This window comes from Liolophura sinensis, chromosome 1 (genome assembly GCF_032854445.1).
Source record: "Liolophura sinensis isolate JHLJ2023 chromosome 1, CUHK_Ljap_v2, whole genome shotgun sequence".
In the NCBI taxonomy this organism is placed as follows: domain Eukaryota; kingdom Metazoa; phylum Mollusca; class Polyplacophora; order Chitonida; family Chitonidae; genus Liolophura; species Liolophura sinensis.
In genome coordinates, this window is record NC_088295.1 from 35,010,820 (window position 1) to 35,036,529 (window position 25,710).

At 37.1% G+C, this 25,710-nt stretch overlaps 1 protein-coding gene across 1 annotated transcript; it reads left to right on the plus strand.

Annotated features, from left to right (window-relative positions):
- Positions 1-16: 16 nt before the first annotated feature.
- Positions 17-21,146, plus strand: LOC135474769 (diacylglycerol lipase-beta-like). Its single transcript, XM_064754366.1, is given in 14 exon segments — positions 17-185; positions 1,401-1,445; positions 1,447-1,899; positions 2,450-2,540; positions 2,953-3,383; positions 9,569-9,698; positions 10,421-10,504; positions 10,915-11,070; positions 11,511-11,638; positions 12,316-12,457; positions 12,775-12,933; positions 15,019-15,036; positions 15,912-16,018; positions 16,960-21,146. Coding segments are annotated over 14 exon segments (2,232 nt in total). The 5' UTR covers positions 17-90; the 3' UTR covers positions 17,153-21,146.
- The last annotated feature ends 4,564 nt before the right edge of the window (positions 21,147-25,710 follow it).

Genomic DNA, 25,710 nt, shown 5'->3' on the forward strand with positions numbered 1-25,710 from the left:
AAAACTGTGTCACGAGGGTTGCGATCATGGACGTCCCTTGACATTTTTATGTTAAATTGACAAACTAAGTGGAAACCGCTCTTGACAACCATGCCAGGAGTTGTACTTTTCAAGAGGCGCTGGGAGTTTGCGAGTGATGATCTGGTGTTCCCGGGTATTTTTGAAATATTCATCCGATTTGTGTGGTATGTGGTTTTGACAACAACAACATAGCAACCTATATATGTATTTCCTCCCGTTTGCGGTTGTTTAAACTTCACATTTTAGCTCAGTTGTTCTGTCTGTTATATTTGCCATGTCTTATGTACCAAGTGGAATTTGTGGAAATATGTTGCACTTAATACAGACTGTATAAACAGTTTCTGAATCGCGTGAAACAGTTTTCTAAAGTTCCAACCCTAAAAACAGAAAATCCGGTTTGGTACTAGTTAAGCATGACCCTGTTCGACAAAACGATAGTTGGCCTTGTTGACTGTAATATAGCTGAGCCAGATACGATTCACTTTTTTTTTCATAATCATTGGCTGTTTTAAAGACCAGGTTGATGCCTTTGTGTGTAGCTTAGCCGCTTCTCAGATGTTCATTTTGAACATTATTTACAACATTTCATCAACCACACCTCTACAAATCATCAGTCGTTTTGTGGAGTGCAACCTAATGTAGTTTCAGTTGGCTATTTGACTTAGTATACAATTTGTAAAACAAAAAAAGCGGTATCAACTGTTGTTTTTACCTGTACAGCTCACCTGCATGCAAGACATCCCATAGGGCCTATATATATTCCACTTGGTAATGGAACCGGTCCCAAAAAATAACAACACACCAAACTATTTCACAATAAATTGGCCATGGGGGCTTCTTTTAAGGTATAACATGCTTGTGCCATGCAGGAACAAGAACTACATGTATGTCAAAACCCATAAATGTATATTTATGCAATATGGCTGCGTGCACCAGCAGTGATGGCTTTTGTTATGATGGCTTTTCAGCAGATGAGTTTAAGTTTACTTTTAAGTGTAGGTTTTGTTGGATGCAAACCCCAGAAACCAGTTACAGCATGAAATAAAAGGGTTAAAAACCTTTCACCTGGAAAAACCCTGAAATTGAGACTACAGAACCAACCTGATCTGTTGCTTATAGTATACTCATTGATGACATGCTCGTGACGAAATTTGAGGTGTATATGTGAAAGACTGACAGTTCAACTCATTATGGTCATTGTACATTATTTTAACTTAAGTGTGTATAAGTTTAGAGTATTTATTCATGTATCCTGCAAAAATGAATTTTGGGGATAAAATCATGGAAATTTGAAATCTTACAAGCAAAAATTAAAAAAAAAAAACCCAATACCAAGCAAGTTTCAGTGTTTCACATCTATTTTCTTGTGTGATTTTCAGGCTAATAGTGATAGCTGCAGTGTTTCATGTCAACCGCGGGGACTCTGGACTGTACAGGAGGACATTTACTCAAGGCTTTCTATGTGGGCACTTTGATTATGCAGAGTGTCAGCCTGATACTGGGGCTGTTCATTGTTTACACCAGTATGCAGGGGACCATTACAAATGTTAGGCCTAGAAGGAGGATGCCTTTATTACTGTACATAAAAATGAGCCTTGGCATTCCAGAATTAGGGTACATAATTGTGGGGACATACTGGGCCTTTGGAAAGTCCTATGGCTGTGACTGGGAAGTGGTATGGACTGTGAAAGCCATGGTGATTTGTGGCTGGGTGGCTTTTCTGTTTGTTATTATATCAATGGCCATCCTGTTTGATCCTCTGGGGAGGAAGCATGCCCGTGCCAAACAGATGAGAGGGACAGATGCACTGGTTAGTACTGATGGAGAACAATTCAGGGTTGGAGCAGCCTCAGCAGCTACTAGAGTATGGGAAACAAGGTAAACAATTATGGCATTTACTGATTTAAATGATTGTGGGGAAAGAAAGAAATAAAAAGGGAGATCAGTGTAGGCCTAAGTTGTATGTATTATAAAGTAGCTGAAAAAGTATAGTGTTATGGTGTCAAAACTTTTGGATAAATCAGATATTGTATTATTGTGGTCCTAGCTGGCACATTGTAGCTGACCGGCCTTTAAAAAATGAGTTTACATGCCTAAATCAAGTTTCCAGTATGTCAGGAGATTTGTCAGGTACATGTATTGTTTTTTCTGCACTCTGATGGTTCATTTCTTGACCCGGGTGTAGACAAATTCTTGAGTAGACTAGAGCATTTACCACAAGTCAAGTCAGTAAATAAATTATATTATGCAGTTAAAAGCCAAAAAGATAAACCTGTTTCTTTACTTATTAAACAACTCTTGAATGTTAAACAAGGTGAATAACTCATAATTTTACTATTGAATTACTGAAGAGTACAGACAATATACTGTGAACTTGAGTATTAAATGTCTATCAGTGATACATGATTTGTGTTGTTTTATTTGACAGATGTAAGATCCTCTGTTGCTGCGTAGGGTGTGATGAACAGACTCAGTCAGCCTTCTCAGACATAGCGAAACTTATTTCACTCTTCTTTGAGGTGTGTGCTAACTTGTAAGAATGTTGAATTTCCTGGATTTTTGTATCCTTCACTTTTGGTGGGTCATATTATGGCAACATGTTTTTTTCTCTCTGTTATGTATTTGTGTTCGGTCACCACTTTAATCATTTTGAATATGCAGGGTTGCTTTTTAGCAGATACATAGATACAGATGTGGGTCAAATCTTATATTCACGCATTTGGATGGTTGCCATGGAAATCGGATTACCATTTCCTCTGCGCTTAAATGTAATATATATGACTGTGACTGGGCTCCAGTTGTTGTACATGAGCAGTTCTAAGGTACAACCAGAATTGTATTCCTGCTGAGGTTTGTGTTGAATAACTTAGCTACAAAACGCTTCTTACGTTTGTCGTCTGGTTTGTCTAAATGTTCTGGTCCTATTTGTAGGATGTGGATTTAGTCCCCACGGATATTGGTGCAGGCTTGATCCTCCTCCACCGTGATCAGGTAATCAAAGAAGCAAATTTGACGGATGTAGTCACTGAAGCTGTATCTTCAACATCTGTAACAGTCAACACAGAACATCCACCTCAGGATGTCTCAGATAGCTCACCAGCCATGCCGTCTACAGACAGAGCTGAAGAGAGTTCTGGGGCAGGGGCAGCAACTCCAGTCCCTGGTGCAGAAAGTTTGGTCTCACTTCAGAGCCTTATCCCGGCCTCTTCACCTTTTGAGAAACCCAGTCCTCCTCGCAAGAGCTGGATGAACATATCCTTGATAACACACTACATGAAGTATTCCATGGCCAGTTATGGATGGCCACTCTATGTCTTCTCCAACCTAATGACTGGTGTGTGTAAATTATACCCATATTGTAGGTAAGTCAGTTTATAGGTCCTATCTTTTCTCCTGTGTGTTGCTTGCATTATGATGTGACCTTGTTATAACCAGAATAAGTAGCCCTCAACTGCCACTAACTGATGATAAAAGTAATGAGGTCAAAACTGATCCTATATATATGTATATCAGGGGTTCATAGACGTTGACCTTAATAGTAGTTAAGAGATTCAAAATACTGAATACAGAGTTTCAGACTCTACAGTGAATATGACAATTGTCCTTCATAATCTCTCCTGCCAGTTGTACATCAGCTATGGCTTTCTTCCTACTTTTTTTGCAATCTGGAGGATGTCACCCTCTACAAAGGTGTATGGGAACTCCAAACCCAAATATTAACTTTGCCACCTGATTACAGCCAAGTATACTAGCATGGGTTTTACTCTCTGTTACATAATCCATAATCTGAGTACAGATTCTTTTAATAGTATCCCGTTTTATCCCATTTGAAGGAAAAATTTGTACAGAGAATTGTCATGTATATGTACTGTTTTTAATAATATTGTTTGATTGATGTTAACAAGGAAATAGTGTTAATTAAAATATTTTAATCATTAAATTACGTTTGATATTCTTTGTTTTATGTATTACATTACTCATATAAATAGTTGACTGGATTGAACCTGGCTCTCATTGCTTTGAAGCGGAAACTCACCAACTGAGCTGATAATTCATAAGTTTAATGTGTTGGGACATAATAAATTAAAATTACTTTGTCTTATTAATTCTATAGGACCAAAATGAAAATATTATATGTTTGATGTTACGCCACCAACCCGTCACAAAGGCCTTGACAGAAATTCTTTATTTTTGGTGTTTTTACAGATGCCAAGTTTTTTTTATATTATTTCATTTAATTGATGTTTTTTTTTTTTTTTTTTTTTTGTCTGGATCGTTTAAAATGTCAGTGTGTTTACAGGTGACAAGAGCTTTTTCCAGATACAAAATTTCCTCTCCCACTTTGAAGCAAAGCCGACCTTATAGGGCTTCAACCGGCATACAGTATCCTGTACCCGTAGATCAAGATAGGCCTGCCTGTGCAGTTTTTTCATCTGGATCCATTTAGATTCCCGAAAAATAGTGTTGCCATATTTTTCATTACCTTGCAGAACTGACGACCAGTGTCATTGTGTTTCTTTAGGGAGTTGAGATTTCAGATTAATTACTCATTTTGTGAGGTAATCATTGTAAAATGTTCAAGGAAATCTTGTAAACATCGCAGCAGTCAGTGTCTTACAGTGGCGAAATATGGAATTCTTTGTGATCCAATTCTCTTCGCCATGCTGTACCTTAAAAACCCACATAATTTTATAAAATTGAATTGGTGAGGATTGTGGCTCTGGTTATAACCGGCTTGAAATGTTTACAAACACTGACGAAACGTGGACACAGCCCTATACCTCCAAGGACAAGTTGCTCAAGCTATAGGTGTAGCTCATTTAGCTTGATCCCTTAGTTTATTTTTTGTGAGTTAAATTAATTCAGTCATGGACTGGTGTAAACACAGTGACAAATTGAGACTTTACTACTTCATAATATCTGCTGTAACATGATCAAACTGGTACATTATCAAAGAAGTCCCAACATCTGCCCCTTTTATGCTTTGCAATAATTCAATTTCACACATATCATGAACCCCTTCTGTTGGCATGGAAAAATGATGATTGGGAGAACCCAGAATTTGAAAAAAAGGTTAGTCAGGTGTGTGGATGGCATTTCTCCTCATCAAAACTCCATGCTAGGGGGCATGTAGCTGTGAATATATTGGTATAATTTCCTGAACTGTCATTGATATCACCACTGCCAGATGATTTGATGGGTAGAAAATGTATCTGTTTACCAATACATTATTGGGTAGTGGAAACAACGGTAGTGACAACATGTAGGGCAGGAGCATTTTAAATGAAGGAAAGTTCACACACAGAGACAAAGCTGATATGTTCCATCCTTTAATCTTCATGCAACACAACTTGATTTTGGCTCTCCTCTTCCTCATGTATAAATGTTTTGGACAGTGTAAGTTAGGTCAAAGCTGGTGATCTGAGCTGAGGCTCACCTTGGTGTTTACACTCTTCATACTTTTAGACAAGCCGGTACAATGAATGATTTATTGAGGACAGAATAAATGTTTCCTTCACATGAAGGAAGAATCCCCTAAATCTCACAAGGTTTATGTAAAATTAGGAAATCTAGGAAAATGGAAACTGAGACTTCTCAGTATTCTATTTTACTAGGTCATGAGGTTCCACTTCACTTTATCACAAGTATCAGCTGGACATGATTTTGGTTATATTTTTTTATTATTATGCCCATCCGCTCTATACAGGACCTGAAAATGCTAATACAAACTGTTGACTTAAATTGTACTCATAAAAATGCTTAACTCATGTTTAATTGTTAGTTTTATTGTAAAGATCTAAGAATATTTTGTATATTTAATATTTGAGAATTGTAAAATATTGGATGACATAATTTAGTACTGCGTTTTGATGAGTGCTAAAGAAGTTTTAATTGTGATCAATCATTTGAACATGATTCTATGATTTTTCTTCCTTTCTGGATAAAAAATAGATCTACCTATCATTTTTTGTTATATAGGGCTTGTAACAATAAGCAAACAGTATTTTAAATTTGGCCTATTTAGATATTTAAAAAAAAAGTCAATATGGCACTATTGCAAGGCAGTTAGATCTGAAAAAACTCAAAACGACCTTGCAGAAAAATGTTAGTTAACATTTTGATGTCTATGAACCCCTGTATATATGTGCTTGTGTTTTTAAGGTAGAATTCCCAGGCCTTTAGTTTCATCGTTATTTTCCACAATGTAATGAATTCCTGTAAATTTCCTTTTTGGGTATTTATTGTCCAAATTTCGTACCACTGAGTGATTTGCTCTGAATTTTGGTGCTCGTAACATTAACACTGTGTACTTTATAGTAAACAAACATATATATATATTTCTGTATGACTTTTTACAACAATCCAAATAGATTTGTATAGTTGTGCTTAAAGGGAGTCATGCCGATAATCAAATTCCCGGATTCTTGTTGAAAGGAAAGCCCTGGAGACACTTTCACAAAGCGGCATACGACAGTTTTTTATTGTATATTTGTCGTATGACGTTTTGTAGGTCACTTTTAAGTATACAATTTTCCTACGGATATTGTACAAGTACGACATCTTTGTGAAAGTGGCCAGAGGTTCCCTTAAATCTGTAGCATGATAGTATAGAGCATATTATTACAAATTGTCAGATGTTGATTAATCCCACACTGTTTTAGGACTGGTTATCACCACTATGTACTGAAGATCATTAGCATACATCCGTCTTTTGCCATGCTCATTGGTCCATGTTTTCAAAGGTCATATTAGTAATGTTAATGCAGTGTGCACACTTTTATGTTAATGAGCTGGTATAATATATGAGTTTCCAGGTGGATTGTCTTCCAACAGCAACAGATGATATGACTGTCTGCATTACATGAAGTTTCTATACAGAATTGCTCACTGGCTAGATTATTATCTCTTCATAATTTTACTTCAGACCTTTAACACAGTGTCATGTTTATATTTCCACATAAAGGAAATTGTCATTCCAAACACTAAGCAGACAAGACGTTATTAGGAGTTTCAATAGGTATTGCTTTTTTACATTCTCCTTCTTCTTGCTCTAAAGGCTGGTTGTAGAAAGATTAACACTGCAATAGTAGTTTCACTGTTTAGACACTGCAGTTGTGATCGCAGTTGTGCAGACGTCAGTAATATTCACATAATATTTCAACCTTGTCACTTCAACTTTGGGCTACTAAATTTGAAGACAAAATTGTGAAGCTGTGACCAGTTGCAGCATTCCCCAAGATCACTAATTAGGTATAATGCATATTTTGTATATTTCCACATTTTACAAGGGTGGACTGGGTTTTGGAGGAGCTTAACCTGCCAAGCAAAAAAACTATGATATTGATTTTTAAACCGGCAACTGGTTGCTAATGGCAAATTTTAAATCTGCATTATAAATCTGCCTATTTTTTTTGTACAATACCTTTATAGATTATGTAAACCCTGAGTTTAGGACAAGGTTGAATGATTTGTATAGTTATCTAATATGGTGTTCAAGTACATGTGCACTGGCATACACATACAGCTACATGTGCACACACCCAACTGTCGCACTGTGCATGGTTTGTCAATATTTCAGCTAAACTCATGGCATCTCACTGTTGTCATTATATACCTTGGACTTTTAGGTTTGCCTAGACTTGAAATAATGCAAACAGACCATGCACATTGTGTTTTCAGAATTTACATTGAAAAGGGGAGTGGTTGAGCATTTAACACAGTGCATGTACATGTACATGTGAATTAATGTGTGATTGTTTCTCCTGAATTGGTGGACAGCAGCCCGGTTTGCTTACAAAAATAAATTAAAAAAGCACAGGAAGCCTTGGATAGAGATTAATTTTTATTTATGGAAATGTGTCTTTAAAACTTTGTGCAAAAGATATGTATGGAAGTGTTGAAAATCCATCATAACTGTCAAGAACATCCATCATACCTGTCAAGAACATCCATCATACCTGTCAAGAACATCCATCATACCTGTCAAGAACATAGAGGGCCTGTCTTTTTCACTGGTTTGTCAGAGTAATTGTGTAGAAGTTGCAACATAGGGAGTCATGATCTTCAATTTGAAAAAGGTCCGTACTAAAAAGGAATGGTGAGAGATTTAAAAATCATAGGTACATTGTACATAAACCATAATTCTTCAATCTTTTCGCATGTTGGCAAGGTGTTTATTCAAGCATATTCTGAATCCATTATGCTGTGTTGGCTTATTATTTAAAATTATACTTTTTTGTGAAGCCCTGAAACTGGCCACTGAAACCAGTATAGTGTTTGTCCAAGACCAAACTGAAAATTTGCATCAATTTACAAATTGAAAGTTGCTCTTTCATATGCGAAAAGGTTAAGGAAGTAGGGGACGAATGTACCAGCATAGCTTAATTGTTGGTGAGAGGAGCATTGTTGTACATGTATTAGGGTGACACTGATTTTATATGGATGAGATTGCAGCTATAGCACCCTGGGTCTGGTCCAGTCCTCACTGAGATTCACTCGGAATCACCTGGCAAATTATCATCTTACCTCCATTTAAACTCATTCACCAGGTGAATTGTCCGCATCATCATTAATTTATAATATGAAATATGAATTAGGCTAGGTATCACATACATGTACATGTAGAGGATCAGACCTTGGTTGGGGTTAGTCAGTGTTGTGGTAACCAGTTTAAATTTATGTTTTGAGTTTGTTTTGTGTTTCAAACTACATGTATAGGGCCTTTGTCACAAAGGAGACCGGGTAGTTAATATATCCGTGTGCATATATGTTTTCTGTAGCAGTCCCCTATTGGTTTAACCATGTAATATTGATGTATGAATAATTTATCTGTGAATATTGATGTATGGGGCCTGTGTCGAAAAGGAGACATATGATTACTATGGTAATGCATGAAAAGACATCATTAGAGCAGGCCCCTATTTCAGTTCTGTCTGATTCATTAACAGTTAACCGTGAAGTATTGATGTATGAATAATTTATCTGTGAATATTGATGTATGGGGCCTGTGTTGAAAAGGAGACATATAATTGCTATGATAACCTGTGAAAAGACATCACTAGAGCAGGCCCCTGTTTCAGTTTTGCGATAATTGTGTTAAACAGTTTCTACATGAATTCATTTATACATTTATATTTTAACTGTGCTTTAGACGTTATTGCTTAATTTTTTTGTATCAGTTTTTTTTTTCAAGCCAGGTTAAAATTCAACTTAAGATTTGTATCTGTAGTTCTGCCTACATGTTTACACTTTTGCTTCTAATGTTCTGTCAGGATCTCTGTGACTGAGGAGGTAAGCACACCAGCATGGCGCAATGACTCAGAAGTCTCCCATCAATATGGTTGCTTTGAGTTTAAATCTAGCTCATGCTGGCTTCCTCTCCTGGATGACTCTATTTCAGATATTCTTTGTCATACGTCTTTCATGTGCTGTTTGTTTTCAACTCAGATTACAGCTGTTTCAGTCTCAATTGATTCTAGTATAAAATACTTAAATCAGCCTCAGTCTACATCACACCCTGGGAACTGTGTTCTGTGTCCCTTTCCAGGTGCTGCAACTGTATATATTCTCATGATGCTGTTAGGAAGGATAATATCTGTCAGTGTCACACAGCCGCCATTCGCAGGTTTACAGGTGTTCAGGAAGAGGACCTCATCCATGCCAGCTTCCACAATCAGGTCAGTCCACAGGTGACATCATACCTGCCAGCTTCCACAATCAGATCAGTCCACACATGAGCTCATATAAGCCAGCTTCCACAATCAGCTCAGCCAGCATATCGGCTCATACATGTACATGACAGCTTCCACAAGCAGGTCAGTCCACAGGTGAGCTCATATAAGCCGGCTTCCACAATCAGCTCAGCCAGCATATTGCCTCATACATGTACATGACAGTTTCCACACATAAGCTCAAACATGCAAGCTTCCGCAATCAGCTCAGATAATGATCCTGTGTCCATACATACAAAGTTTCAGTAATCAGGTCAGATAATGTTCCTGTGTCCACACATGACCTCATTTATCCAAGCTTCCACAATCAGGTCGGATAATGTGCCTGTGTCCACAGATGACCTCATCCATACAAGCCTCCACAGTCGGGTCAGACAATGTCTCTGTGTCCAGACATGGCCTCATACATGTTCAGCTCATGAAGAACTCTACCTATCACTTGCGCATGTATCGGCTTGCTGTGTAATGTTTGAAGTTGGAGATAATATTTGATGAGCCCACTACACCTGTGAATTTAAATTTTATTACTTAGCAAGAGCGTTTGAATGAGCTTTGTTTTTATACGGCTATAGACAGCATTATATAAATGTTAAATTTGTTAAAGAGTTTTAAATGATCACCTGTAGCCTTAAATGAATTGACTAATATGTAAATTTGTGATTTTTCAGATATATGAAATTCCATTTTTTGTGGCCATAGACAGAGAACACAGTGCTGTTGTTATTTCTATCAGAGGTACCATGTCGCTGAAGGTAAAATCATAAAGACTCACAATTAAGATAATATTTATCAAAATCGAATTATAAAAGTTCCCTTCTTTCTTTTATTATTTGAGAGACTACCGTGTTATGAAATGTCATTGAAACTTGCAGAAGATATTTATTTATTTATTTATTTAATTCGCCATGAAAGGAAACCAACTACCATCTGTAGGTTGCTGATGGTCCCGTCCCGTTTATGACCAGGGAGGAAGCCAGCATGAGCTGGACTTGAACTCACGGCAACCAAATTGGTGATAGGCTCCTGGCCTTTGTGTTGCAGAACATAATTTTTTTATGTGCGCTACATGTAAATGTTTGTTTAGATTTAGGGTTAACTGCTGGAGTGAATATATTTACCAACTTTTCCAATAAATTTTTGATATTAAGTTTAAATTTTGCAGGATGCGTTGACAGACTTGAGTGCAGAGTGTGCTGCCCTAGACATAGAGGGGCTAGAGGAGTGCTATGCTCATAAGGGGATTCTCTCAGCAGCTACCTTCATTTTGAAACAGTTAAATCAGCAACAGATTCTAGAGAAGGCTTTTAGCAGGGCAGAGGTATGTTGTACATGTATACGAATCAGTGATGATGAAGCAGTGATGATGAAGCTGAGTATCGTATTTCACCTAAAGTTTGTGATGTACAAATGCGCTTTCAGAAGCGCATAGAGACCTTAAAATGATACTTTTGATGCCACTAAAGTTTTTCTGATAAGAAATTGATCATAGTTAACTCCCGATAAGAAATTTAATCTTAAAACTTTACCACAAAAAAGTGGACTTGTAAGGTGGATGAATCAATCAAAATTAACATTTGTTTGTCATCTTATGAATTTTCCTAAGGAAGAAGGCGAGAGAGTTCATCTAAACATTGATTTCAACAAAAGTTACCTAAAATTTATGACAATTTGTTGGCCTTTTTTGTACCTTTTGCGAGTTTGATCTCAAAACACCCCTGTTCTGAAGAAGATTTATATGAAGTCTTTCAATGTTACCAGGGTTATGAGCTGGTAGTGTGTGGTCACAGCCTCGGGGGTGGTACTGCTGTCTTACTAGCCACATTGCTCCGCCCTAAGTACCCCGGGGTCAGGTGCTTCTCTTATTCCCCACCAGGTGGACTGCTCAGGTGAGTACTGGTTATATATCAGCAAGTCCATGCTAGACAGATAATACCAAAGGATGAAGTGTTAGTTGACAGAGAATTGTCCCTTAAAAAAAATTAAAATGCTTATCTTTCAATGTCAAGAACAAACAAGATGTGGATTTAATCACATGGGCAGGATATAACTTGGACAGGAAATCATCAGTACACTGCTGCTTTCACTGGTGGTATATTCACAGTTACAAGACAGTGTTTGTAAGCTTCTTAACTTCAGGGGGGCTTACTTGAAGTATAATGAAGATGACTTTCCTTTCTGCAATATAGCTTATACCTTGATTTATTTCTGAGAACATCTGCCTGTCAAATGTAGGAAATTTCATCAGTTGCAAACCAAAGGTTGGTGGTTTACTGCAGGCACTTAAATTTCTTCCACCCATGTACTTAGTGAAAATTTTGCAGCACAGCGTCAAACACAAATAAATAATTCCATGACCTACTGAAACGACTGTGTACATAAATACATATACAAATACTAACAATACAATTTTTCCAGTTTTGACAGGTTGTGGTGCATTACTGTTGCAAGTAGTGGCTTATATATATGTTTATATATGGCGTATACCTTGATGTCTACATAAATACATATACAAGTATTAACAATTTCAGTTAATCCCAGGTTGTGATATGCATTGTTTTCTCAGCCCTGTGATGAGCCATTACAGCCTGCAGTATGTGTGCTCCGTTGTGCTGGGGAAGGACCTCATTCCTCGCCTCAGTCTGGTCACTGTGGAGGACCTCAAAATGGACCTGCTCAAAGCTCTCAGGGACTGTGACATGCCAAAGGTACGCCTTCATGCTTCTGGTTTCCTGTTTCTGGTCATCTTTGTTTTTTTTCCATTGATGAAACAGGATGTGAGCTTATGAATACACACTTTAATTATATAACTAATAGCTATAATGATTTCAGTTTTGTCTTTTCATTTAATTTTTTTTTCAATGATTCAGCATTTTTCTATTAATTATTAAAAGTCAAGAATAATAGTATGTAAGAAGTCTGTTAGTCCTGTTTAGGAAAACACAGTCCAGTCTTCATGTTTAACATGGTGTATACATCTTTTTGTGTGTCAACAACTTCATGTGTTCCTCTTTCACTCTGACAGTACCGTGTATTACTTGGTGGCTGTTGGCAAGTGCTGTGTGGTGTCTCAACCAATCAGAGTTCTCTTTCCGTCATGAGTCGACACACATCTGACAGTCCTCTGATAGACAGTGTCACCTCCTCTCACGCAAACTACACTAGCTCCGATGTGGACCTTCAGGTAAAGTGCTGACATGCCTGTGCATGATAAGGGTAATTAGATGTCTTGTGTAGCAGGTACAATGGATTTACTAAATTAAGTAATAAGCCCAGTCTCCTTTCAATTTTAAATTTACACCCTCTGCGTGTAGAGTGAAATAATCTATAATAAATAGGGCATAACTCACCCATGAAACAGGTAAAACCGTGGAGGTATATATGGAAAGAGGAACAACTCGCCCAGTCAGCCCTTGAGAGTCAGCCAGACACACCCGCAGTCCTTTTCAGCTCTGAATGAACCCTCACGTGGCCAGGCAGCCTTTGATGTCCAATGTATGATATTACGCCTTACAGGGCGTCCTCGAGCGGGGCTTAGGGTGAACTGCCTCAAAAGGGACCCCATCATGAACACTTATTTTGAGTAAAAAGTGTCAACTCCAAATTCTGTGCACAACAAAGATATAGTAAGGTCATATTTGTGCATCTAAGTGGATATGTTAATCACATCTGTTGGACAATTGTATCGGAAGATATAGTATGTAAAGGACAGCGGTATTTATTGAGCAATCTGGAATTTTTTTTTTTTTTTTCACTATTTTACGGATTATATAGTGTGATAAAATGTTTTGCAGGTAACATTAGTTTGTGCCATTTACTTGGTGTTGAAGGATTATGGGCCATGGAGCACAAGTTTTTTTTTAAATGATGATTTTTTTTTTAAATTGCCCATTTAAAATACATGGGCCTATTTTAGAAATACCCAAAATTGGTGATTTTTGAGTTCCATAAACTCATATTTCCGCACAACTAATGATCTATAGTTTAGAAAAATAAGATCAAGGAAACACTTAACTGAATGTGCACATCTGCCATAAGTGGCTTCTTAACAAGATTGATTTTTGTAAACATTAGATTCCTGTATTAAATCGAAAAGCACTGCTGGTTGACATAGGTGTGCACAGTCCCCTCTAATTTTAAAAATATAACAAAACATTACCTGCTGTGAATACGCGCCTCTTCTGAACGTTTATTAGCTTCCTGCTAATGTTTGCCTGTATAACGTGTGAACGTTTTGAGACATTTGCAAGGGCAGCATTCTATAGTGTAACATCATGGCAGGAGTTAATAAACTGTGGTGCATTGAAATGGAATATGGTCAAATCCAGCTCCCACTGGATGGGAATGTCGTTCTTGTTTAAACCTCCACAGTTATAATATATATGTTGGCGGCATGTTGTTTTATGATTATTTATGGTGAAATGTAATGAACGGAAATTCAGATTAAGAAATGAAGTTTTCTCTCTAGTGTAACAAATCAGAAAAAGTTGTCTTTACGAGACATACAAACCATGCATGTGCAGTCATTACTATTCAACTACATGTCCTTGTTTATGATGTTATTGACTTTTAAACATGATATTCCCAAGGACATTGGCAAAGTGCTTTGACATCCATTCTGTTTTGTATTCATTATTCACCACCCAAACAGGGGGGCTCTGTTGTGAGCAAGCGACGCACAACTGGGCGAATGTTGAGAGTCTTTTACCCCAGGTGTCTGTCAAAAGCTGCTATAGTTTTGATAAAGCATGCGCGAAAACTTGCCACAAAGCAGACAGGCTAATCCTCTGTTAAAACAAAGCCTGAATCCTGCTGTGTCAGCATCGTACATTGAACATTTTGAATAGCCCGAGTTCCTCCATCCATATTTACCTGAATGGGAAAACTAAAATATACATGTCTGATGATACACTGTGGGAATGATAGACTGTGGGAATGATAGACTGTGGGAATGATACACTAAGATACAGTGAGCACAACTTATGCATGCAAGTGTGAGACGACTAGAAATGGCAGAATATTCTTTACCACACAGCAGAGGTTTGGGAAGGAAAGATGAATAATTAGGCCACTCTCACATGATTTGCACAAGTAAAAGGATTTGTATTGACTGCAGAAAGTGATCAGTGACTTAACACATGTAGGAAAAGAGAATTACATGCTTACATAATGTGGTGTCATACTATCTTGCAAGTGAGTCTCAGTACTCAAAAGCTGTGTTACCAGTAATGAATATTTAAAAAAAAAATTGCTGCTCTTTCATTTGTAGCATCGCAAAAGTTTACAGGTAGGATTCATTCAAAAGATGTAGTTGGCATTGTTGTTATTGCTTTTATCATGTTTATTGCTGGTATTGGATTTAGCACACACCCTAAACTATGTACACTGTGTCATTTGTTATGATTAAAGGATTGCTCTTCTCCCATACGTTGTATTTACATCTGTCTGCTTGAATTATGTTACAATAGCGTTTGACAGAATTACAAAACAATTTACATTACGTTTTGCATTTTCATCCCAAAGCTTCCTCTTGAGTTATGTTTGCCCTGTGAAATGTTTACGCTTATTATGCCATTTTAAATCTTTCTCTTCAGTACATCACTTTTTGTATTGGTAGACATTTTAGTGGTACGTTGTATGCTTGTATTTTCTCTATGCTGCATTGTTGATGATTACCTTTGTAACCTTTGCTCACATTCTTTTTAAATATTTCCGAAGCATATTACTTAGGTTCTACAGCATAAGCTAAGCTGTTCATAGATATCTAGGAACCTTACATGAGTGTATTGGATAGATATTAAGGAACCCTACACATGATTGTAATGTAATTACCAGTATTTACTATCTTTTCTGGATGACTCATTTTGTGCAAGAAGGATGATTTCGTTTTTGTGTGCTTGGTTTAGTGCATATAGAATACTACAATTACTGAGCATTTCTGTCTCCACATGCCAGAAGGTTGTGGAATTCAGTTACAGGAATTATTGAAAGTAGCTTAAAATGGCTAAGTTATTGTATAGTGTTTGTTGGTACATGTAGGCCATCTGATATTTTTATCTACTATCTACTGCAGATTTTTTTATCTGAAAGAACAATTTTGGAGAATTATTGGATTTTGTGTGACAATTTTTGATAATATATTTCTGACTGTTTTTGTGGTAGGAAGCCCTGCGTGATGCGATCATGAGCAGTGGAAGGTCACGCATCACGCAACGTCCCCTCCTTCCCCCTGGACATCTCTTACACATCATCGAGGTGGAGAGCAGCAAGTAAGTTATTAGCAAACATGATACTGCTATTCTTCAACCTTTTTACATGTTTGCAAGGTGTTTATTTAAGCATATTCTGAAGGCATTATTCAGGCATTATTTATAATAATATTATTATTATTGTGCTTTTTTGTAAAGCCCTGAAATTGGCCAATCCAACCAATATAGTTTTGTCTGAAAAATCAACGATCAAGTTGCTATTAGGTTGAGCAATTAGGGTGGCAGTGCCAGTGTAACTGATGAGGGATTTGAAGTGGACTAAATCATTTGTTTTTCCAAAAGCAGATTCTTGTGTTGTTTTTTGTTGGTGTTTTTTTTTTTTTTGTTTTTTTTGTCGTGTTTTCTTTTTGCCATGGTGCAAATTAGTCTGGTGACAGGTGAACATACTGTCACATACTGTCACATACTGTTCATCTGTATGGGCTTAAGGTTGCCGACGACTGCTGGACGAATGAAATTTTCTTGAGAATGACATTAATCTGAAATTCATCAAATCGAATTAAATATTTTGGTATATATATGCCACAGATTCATAAAAGTTCTGTTTGGGTGTAGTAGAGTGAGAGAAATTCCGTGGGGCAGAAAAATAAAAAGCTTTGCTCTCTGGGTGAAGTCAGTAAAATTGATCATCAGCAAGTTACGATGCAGGTAAAACTTAAAAGTTATGCTGATTAGATGATGTTAGTTTACACTTCACCTTTTTTAAAACAGTAAACCCGTAAAAATGTTAGGGGACAAAACTAGACCTGAACTTCACTTCAAACTGATATTTGTTCCCTGTCTAAAATGTGAATACTGTAATATTTTTCTGACCAACTTTACGTTTTACCAATCTAGTTAAGAGGCACATGGGTCATAAATTATTTCAAGTTTTCCCCCATCAGAACAGCAGAGAGGTACTTAGTTCACCAGTAACACCACACTACATTTGTTTCCGCCAGGAACTGGTGTGGCACCCCTCAGTACTCGGCTGTCTGGAGCTGTCAACAGGCGTTTGATGAGATTCTTGTCAGCCCTAAGATGGTGTCGGATCATCTCCCTGACAACTTGTTCATTGCTCTACAACAGTTAGACGCTCGCAATTATGTCCCTAAGGTCCTCCAACAACACAAGGCTAACCCTCAAACACTGTAACACCCGGTGGAATTTGCTTGACAAAACTCAAAAAATAAGTAACTCTTTTAAAATGATATGAAAATGATGATAATTTTTTAGAATTGTGCCACTTGGCTATCTAGTAATGATAAAATGTGTAATCACTGTTAAATTCAGGGAAATTTTGGAGTGGTGATCAAAAAGTGTTGCGGGTGGAAAATTTTATAATGTTTTGCTTATTTCTTACTTATTCTACAAAAGCTATATCAGTCATTTTTGTTTTCCATTACAGTTTGTGTGGAAAGTTGATGTCTGTTAAATGGTGATGGCCAGACTTTTCGACTTTCAACAGCATTTCAGACAAATTTCTTGAAATGATATGACAAAAAATGATTTCAATTATATGTTAGTGCTGTTATACTGTTAAGAATTTTAGGGTTTAGTTTATATTTCATAAAATCTGTCGGATGAGTGAAATATTCTTGCTTAAAACACAATCAAAGAAATGAATGTTTGATTGTGAGAATGGATGAACTCCTTACAACCTACCATGTGTTATTTTGTAAAAAAAACCTGTATTGTACCAATGTTATAATCTGACCAAAGTATTGTTGACAGTATATTCTGATAGATATCAGGTTTATAACCGTTATTTAACAAACACTTGTAATGGCTAGTCAGAATTTACACTTCTTTCTTAAGTTTGGATGTGGAATTTGGTGTCTGTATATAGTTGGCATCCCGGTACATTGATTAAGATCAATAGAAGTAGGTTTTGTTGGTCTGTTCTGGTGAACTTTTATTTTAAAATTTTGGTATTTTTACTACTTTGGCATCTTTATTTGCATTGCTTCTGTAAATATTGCAGACGTTTGTGTTTTTTGGTTTTCATTTTTTGTTCAACTATTTTGATGCTCGGTGAGAAAATGTGTTTTTTTTAAATTATGTGTGTACATGATCTTTTATCTAAATATTATATTCTTGCTTTTTTTATGCAACACATTTATGATGCTATAACATTTTGCTCTCCTTTTATTCAAACATTATATCATTTGAACTGTTAAATAGTGCCATTCAGCTCTCAGCATCTATGATAAAAGTTCCAGTGCTTATATTTTCTTATTTCGTTTTTTTGAGAAATAGAACTGTGTTTGTATAGTTGTTTTCTTGCTCTCTTTGAGGTTAGACATCAGTGTTCCGGATGTAACATAATATGTGATATTTTATAGCAACATATGTAACTTAGGGGTGATATTATATAATGTAGCCTAAGCATCAGTCTATTGTTTGTAACGTAATTAGTAACATAGAATTATGGTCTGAAAGTTGATCCATTTTGAATGCAGTGTCAAGCTACACAGTATGCAAATGTAATCATGCTTTGACAGCAAGAAAATTGGATTGACTGATACCTAATGTCATCCAACTGAAAAAAGGCATGGCTGTTTTCTGAAAATTTTCATCTCCTTCATGTTTTGGATGAAAGGACAAATCATTTTGCTAGTGATAGTGACACAGTCAGAGTGGTCATAGGTGGTTTTGCGATCAGCTGCAATCTTCACAAATTTAGGCTGATTGTAATTGCTGGGGCTTTGTCATACGTACAAGCTATGCACGAGCATGGCAAAGAATCTTTAATCGCATGCACAATTTTATCACACAGTGCCTTTCATTTCAGGCCATCATGTGAGCTCCGTATGTAAATAGTAGTTTTGCAAGTCATTAGTTCACTTTAGGTGTGCCTACAAACAATTGCTAGGGGCCTTCATGGCCATGGGGGTTAGCACACCAGTTTGGAGCAATGACCCAGGAGCATCTCACCAATGCCGTCATTGTGAGCTCAAGTCCAGCTCATGCAGGCTTCCTCTCTGGCTGGTTGCCAGCATCAGATGGATTGGCTGTAATAGACCATGATCAGAAGATCGGGACAAATTGTATATGTCAAAGTATGTGTATTCATAGCTCTGTTGTGACTGGAGCTTTGAGTCCTCGCTTTAAACAAGCTGTGATGTATAGCTTAAATATACAAGTCAAACGTTGTGTGACTTAAACACCAATAATTAAATAAGTGACTCAAACTGTTTCATAAGCAGGTACATACAATTTTCCATCCTTGATGTCTTGGACAATTTAAGACGAATTGAACATCTACCTTACCACAGCTTTGCATTGCAGCCAAAAACAATAAAACACAGTATATACATGCACCTTCCTTTAGTCATAACAGTCCCAGCAGTCTTATTCATCAAAAGTATACAGATATCCATAATTCATAATTTACTCCTGTTGTGGTGTTTCTCTTTTTAATTTATATCTTTATATTATTGTAGAATAGATGTTTCCTTTATATTTTCCTCCCTTTTTAGCATGTGTGACCCTGGATCTCTAATAAATCTTCCCTTTATCTATTATTAAAATTGCATACATGTACACATATATACAGATCTATATATATTATCAGGTGCATATTTGAAAATTTGCAAACCATTGACTGTATGAACGTGTGGGTGTGCCTTTTGTAAATTGCCGAGTAATCTTTGTGTGTCTTTTAACTCAAATAGTTCAGTGTTGACGTTATTCTATCTAGTAATGAATTTTGTACTTCACAGAAGGTAACTTACCTCAGATTTGTTTCTGGGGTTTTGGATGATATTAACTTACAACAGAATGCCTACCCTAAGCACGTCACTGCTCAGCTGTGGAAGGTCAAAATGTGTTCAGGGCAAAATGTCTTAGGCTCTTCATATTATTATAGGACATAAAAATCATGAATTAATTTTGGGATTTATTGAGATTTAATATGGGATTATTACAGTGGATTTTAATGCTGTAAATATTTATAAAAATCTGTGTAAATCCAAAAACACATGTAAATTCAGAAGCTTACGGAAAATCTCGCTGTTAGGGTGTTAGAGTACCAGCCTGGTCTTTTGGGAATCTTATTTCAGCAGGCACCTGTTTAGTGATTGTAATTAGGACCGTCTTTGACCAGGTTCAGTCACTTTGAGAAAGTTGTAGAAAGCACAGTCACTGTTCTGTCTTTTATGTAAAATACTAGCATGTTAGCAGTGGATGTTAAATGACTAAAAGTGTAACTCTGTAATCTCCCAGACTCTCAAAGCTTTTGATTTAGCTGGCTGGCATACTATCTATATGTAGGTGAATTGACGTAACAAATGTATTCTGGGTGTTTGCAAGCTATATTTGACCAGCTTCACAGAAGATATTAATAAATACTCAGTTGATGTATTTGGGAAAAGATGCTCATGTTCATCTTCAAAGCGACATCTCAACAAAATGGTACAAAATTCCTGAATGACGTCAGTTGTCAGTATAACCTGCTGTCTGTGGTACGCACACCCAGGCTGTATATACACGAGGCTTCTGCTAATGCCTTCTATTTACAGATGAGTGAGATGGTTATATGCTGTCAGTGCGTTTGTGGTGCATGTACATGTGTATGTTTACAGTTATGCTTTATTTTTACTCTTTTTCAGAGCTATTTTTATCAATAAATAAAGTTCTTTTTCTTGTAATATTTTGACTTCTGTTATCAATTTAGCAAATTTTGCTACTAAGAATTTCGTAAGTGAGATCTATGGCATAAAGTACATGTGTAGAGGGTTTTTGATCATAGCCCTAATGTTAGGCTTGATTTGCTTGTGCTGGGCATCTGTGAATAATTTTACTCACTTCGCCTGTTATGAAAGGAATTCTGTGCACTTTAACCTTTCACCTAATGTCTTAATTACTATATATATCTCTTAAGTAAAATGACTTGTTTTAAGGACAATTTACTAAGAACTTTTGGTAAATTCATTCTCTTGTTTTGTACATGCATCATCGATTGTACAACTAAGGAGTGCACATTATCAAATCCATGATTTTCTCATACCTTCTTTTCAGAAATGATTACTAATTATGTCATAGAATTGATTTACTTGAACAACTGTGAAAGAACTCATTATACATTTGAAAATGGTTCAAAGGCTATATTTGTAGTTAAAAAATTGTCAGTGGTGCTAAATTTGAATTCTGGGAGCTGGAGTTGAAGTAACGGTTACTGGAAACAAACAAGGAAACATCTCCTGCCACTTGTTACAACTGTGCAGAAATGATAGAAGAACAAGGACAGTAGAACAGTGTATACTTACCTTGGAACAGGTCCAGGCTTATTTCAGCTATTATTACTCACAATAAACAAGTAAAACAGCCCGTTTTTAATTTAGCAGATGATGTTTTTTATGGCCTCAGCATGTGGGTTCCCCATCAGTCAGATCAGTTTTGGCGGTACACTGTATAATTGGTGTGGAATTTTCAGCCGCCCAGATTTGTATTCTATGGTTTTCCAGGCACCCTGATTCTCCATGTTTATAAACCATGTAACCAGCTATTCTATACGCGACGACAGCTTTCTAGACCAACATAACAAATGAGGGGATACCACCTATTGCTGCCAATTGCGTCTGCCAATTCCCAGGACTGCTGGAATGTGTTGAAACAGTCTGTTATATAAATACTGCTGTGAACACACAGAAATATGTACAAGATGGAAACCTGGCCAATTCATGTACGGTACATTTCTAATAATACACTGGCCTTGACATTAAACAGCGACTGCTTCCCTGGCCTAATGGTTAGAGCGTCCTCAAAGATCGGAGACCTGGGATCAGGTCTTACCAAAGACTTTAAAAATGGCACTTGTTTCTGCTTTGTTTGGCGTTCAACACCAAGAGGTGAGAATTTACCAGAACTGGTTTGCTGGGTGTCAGTATAATGTGAATGGGTGGGGTGTCATGTCTGGTGTCTTCAACATGATTCTTCAATGGCAGCAGCACTTTTGGCGGCATGGACTCACCCTTCCACAAGAAGACACAGTACATGTACACACACCTCATGACTAGTCGTTGTCATACGACTGAAAAATTGCTAAGTGCAATGTAAAACCCCAAACATTTATTTATTTATTTATTTGATTGGTATTTTACACTGTAACCAAGAATATTTCACTTATACAAGCAGCCAGCATTATGGTGTGCGAAAACCTGGCAGAGCCTGGGGGAAACCCACAACCATCCGCAGGTTGCTAGCAGACCTTGCCACTCCAAACATTTATTCACAGTACATACAGGTACATTAAATAGCTGATCTAGTGTAGTCTCAACATACTATACAGGTATAATGGCAGTTACTTCGTGGGTATTTGAATAATCTGATATCTGTGAAACTGCTGCCCACCGATAGGTACACTTAGTAATACATGTAATTAGTTTATACGGAGAAGGACAGTGGTATACTCGTGGAATTGATTGACGTCATTGATTGGTGGGCTTTTTTTTCACTTCAATATGACGTAGTGGTCCTGTTTACGGGTGGAGGAACCTGGAATGCACAGAGTCAATTAATGATCTTTCACTTGGTACCACACAAATATCTAGACTTAAAGCCATCGCCGAACAATGAGGGTTTGATTGGAACATGTGTGTTTCCAGACGGTTGCACTGTGCCATAGATTAATCAACTGAGCCAGCGAGGCCCTGTCAAGGAAAAGACAGCGCAATCTACAACCGTATTTGTATCAAAATGCTTAACAGGTATAACATAAAGATGATGCTTGTAATCCCAATCAAATGCACATCCTGAGTAAGATTAACACCATCATTTCATTAGGGTGAGTGTGTTATTGCCACTGGATTGAAACTGTAATGCTGCAGGTAAATCAGATGGGTAGGGCTCAAAGCATACATTGTACCTCGCAACGCATATCAGCCAACTTGGATTATCTGAAAACTAGAGTTTGGGTTGGATAAGGTTGGTCAAAAATAAGACATTCTCGGACACATTTTCCTATGTACATGGGTTTGGATATATGTACTTGTTCTTCCATATTAAGACGATCATGACTTAATGACAGACTAGTTACGCAAACAGTCTGTTTATTTAACATTACAATCAGCAAACAACCTGTTAATTTTGAGTTTTTCATTGGGTAGGCGAATTCTGCTAAAACTTTTACAGTCAGTTTGAGAGGGCTGTTTGGTAAGTCATAAGGAGATTTGGATAACTTCTGAGTTACTAACAGAAAATTTCGCATCATTTTGCAAGCAAATACAATTACACCAACTTTGTTGTTGTTGCTCCTGGGAGAAAAATGTTCATTGGTTGTGCCAAGGTGAGGGTCACTGGGAGGTATGCGTGAACTTGTGAGTGTACTGCGCTATCTGTGAAAAGGTGATGATTAGTTTATCATTGAAAAAGGTCTTCTACAATGACAGTGAAAAATGCCGAGGAAGAAGTTCCCACTACATCGCAATGAAATACAGCGAGAAGAGCAGCTCAATCATGCGGGGCTTGGGAACAACATATGTACATGTCCATTACCGTAACAATAAACAATGGCAGAATCTTTGCTGGGTGTTTTTAGACCAAGCTCAGTGGTGCCAAGAGCATAGCAGCATGGGGGTCAGAATGTTGAGTGATGGGGACAAGCCGCAGTACTAACCATCATGATACCTGGCAAATTTACCGATCAAATCTCACAGTAACACGGTAGGTACCGGCACTTTCCACAGATCACTCACATACTTAACAGGCGGCTCATATTAGGTAACCACCCAGTATCCTAAGGCTAGTTAAGATACATTGATTAGCGAATCTAGTGAATTATTACTGGGTGTACATATGCTTAGTGCTTTTTAAACATGCCTTAATCTTCAGTAGATAAAATCATATAAAGGTGAAAATGTTATGGTTTATCTAACCAATGATGAAACAGTATAATGGCTGTACCCTTGTTGCCATTTATAAGGAATTTTGATGGATGACAATATGTGTGTTTCATACTCCTTACAGTGCATGCATCGCCCTCTACCTTTCGCTTAACATCACTTCCACCACTGGTAAATTTTGTACACAAATCTTGAACAACGCCAATGTCAATGAGGTCATGGTAATGAGGCGAAGTGCTGTAACAAAACACAACCGATCCATCTCAACCATTCCCTTTATCTAGAGTATGCACAACATGATTCTAACCAGGCCCTGAAACAATTTTATTGATGAATGCTGATTATATAGTTCCGCGGGAGGAGGTAAGTGACGAGACTAAACCTAAACAAGCCCATGTGTCAAGCTTGTCTATTGGTGGCAGTGATGTAAAGTGAACGTAGAGAGCTACACATGCGCTGTAAGCAGTATGTGCGAGGTTTGCACTGCTACACCTACAAAATTAACGACCTGTGTCTCTCATTCTACAAAGCATGTGCAAATGTGCGCAAGCGTAACTGTGATGGTAACACATACTGAAGGGGTGTTTCCATCATAGCTTCTCCTGTCACAGAGTTATCCATGCTTTGTTGTACTTCAGGCCTCTCTGTCTTACAGCACCAGTCGGGTAGGCACCGTTTGGGTCATTCCATGGATGCTCACACCCATTTCAAGAAGTCCCAACGTTACAACCCTGTGTGTTTCATAGCCTAATCACAAAGGCAAGCTTGATATTTTCTATGGAAAGCACCAGCAGGACCAGTAACATAAGGAAAGAGTTTCTTGTCAATATACCCTGTTAAAATTGTTTCCTATGTGATTTAACTGGTAGCCACTGGATACTTGGGGAAACTGTTAGCTTGATACCTTTTTCACCTGGCTTTGACAAAATCCATCTGGAACTTCACCAGCCCATAACAAAGCATGTCTGCAACAGCATTCCCCTAAATTAATTTCATAACAAACAGACCAAATTTTGTATTGACTGAACAATTTGGGAGAATGGGTTTCACCAGTAATGTGGCTCTTATTGGGTATTCTGCAGCTTTTAAAGTGGCTATATACTTTAAGAATCTTTGGTAAAAATGGTGAAGAAATCAAAACATGTCTGCTCTGGTTTGGTTGTATATGATTCAACTCCAACAATTAAATGCTGCAGACGGCATAATGTGGAAGCTGTTTATTAAGAGAGATGGACACACAACAGAACACACAGGCATCTTGATAAATTGTTTCACTATTGTTTGTGTAATCTGTACAACGGCTTTCTCTCAGCGTTACAAAACAGATAGACAAATCAAGGAACACAAAATGAGAAACAAATTCCTCTCTGTTGAATACCTCTTTAACACAATTAGTTTAAATTACAAAAAAAAAAAAAAAAAAAATGGTCACATACAAAATGATGGGAAGATTCTGACTGATAAAAGTACAAAAAATTGGGCAATGATAACAGTGCTAGAGCTAATGACCCCAGTCTGATACACAACTCACAGAGGACACGCTAAAAAGTTTATAAATAAATGCATTATAATGTATATGAACAAACGTCAAATATGACAGCCATCTTAACAAATTTCATATTTCTTTCTATATTTGTCAAACCCCCAAAACAACATCTATCAACAGAGAGAAAAAAAATGACACTTGTGTTGACAAGGCTAAAAAGTTATCAAAAGTTTATGATAAAACAGAGTCAAGACCAAATTGTCAAGAACCAGTCTGGCTATGTTTCTACAAACTGATGCAATTCTAGTGAAAGTAAACTTCATTTAGTTTACATACAACTTACTCCGCAAAGGAGCAATCCTTGTAATTATTCAAATTCACCA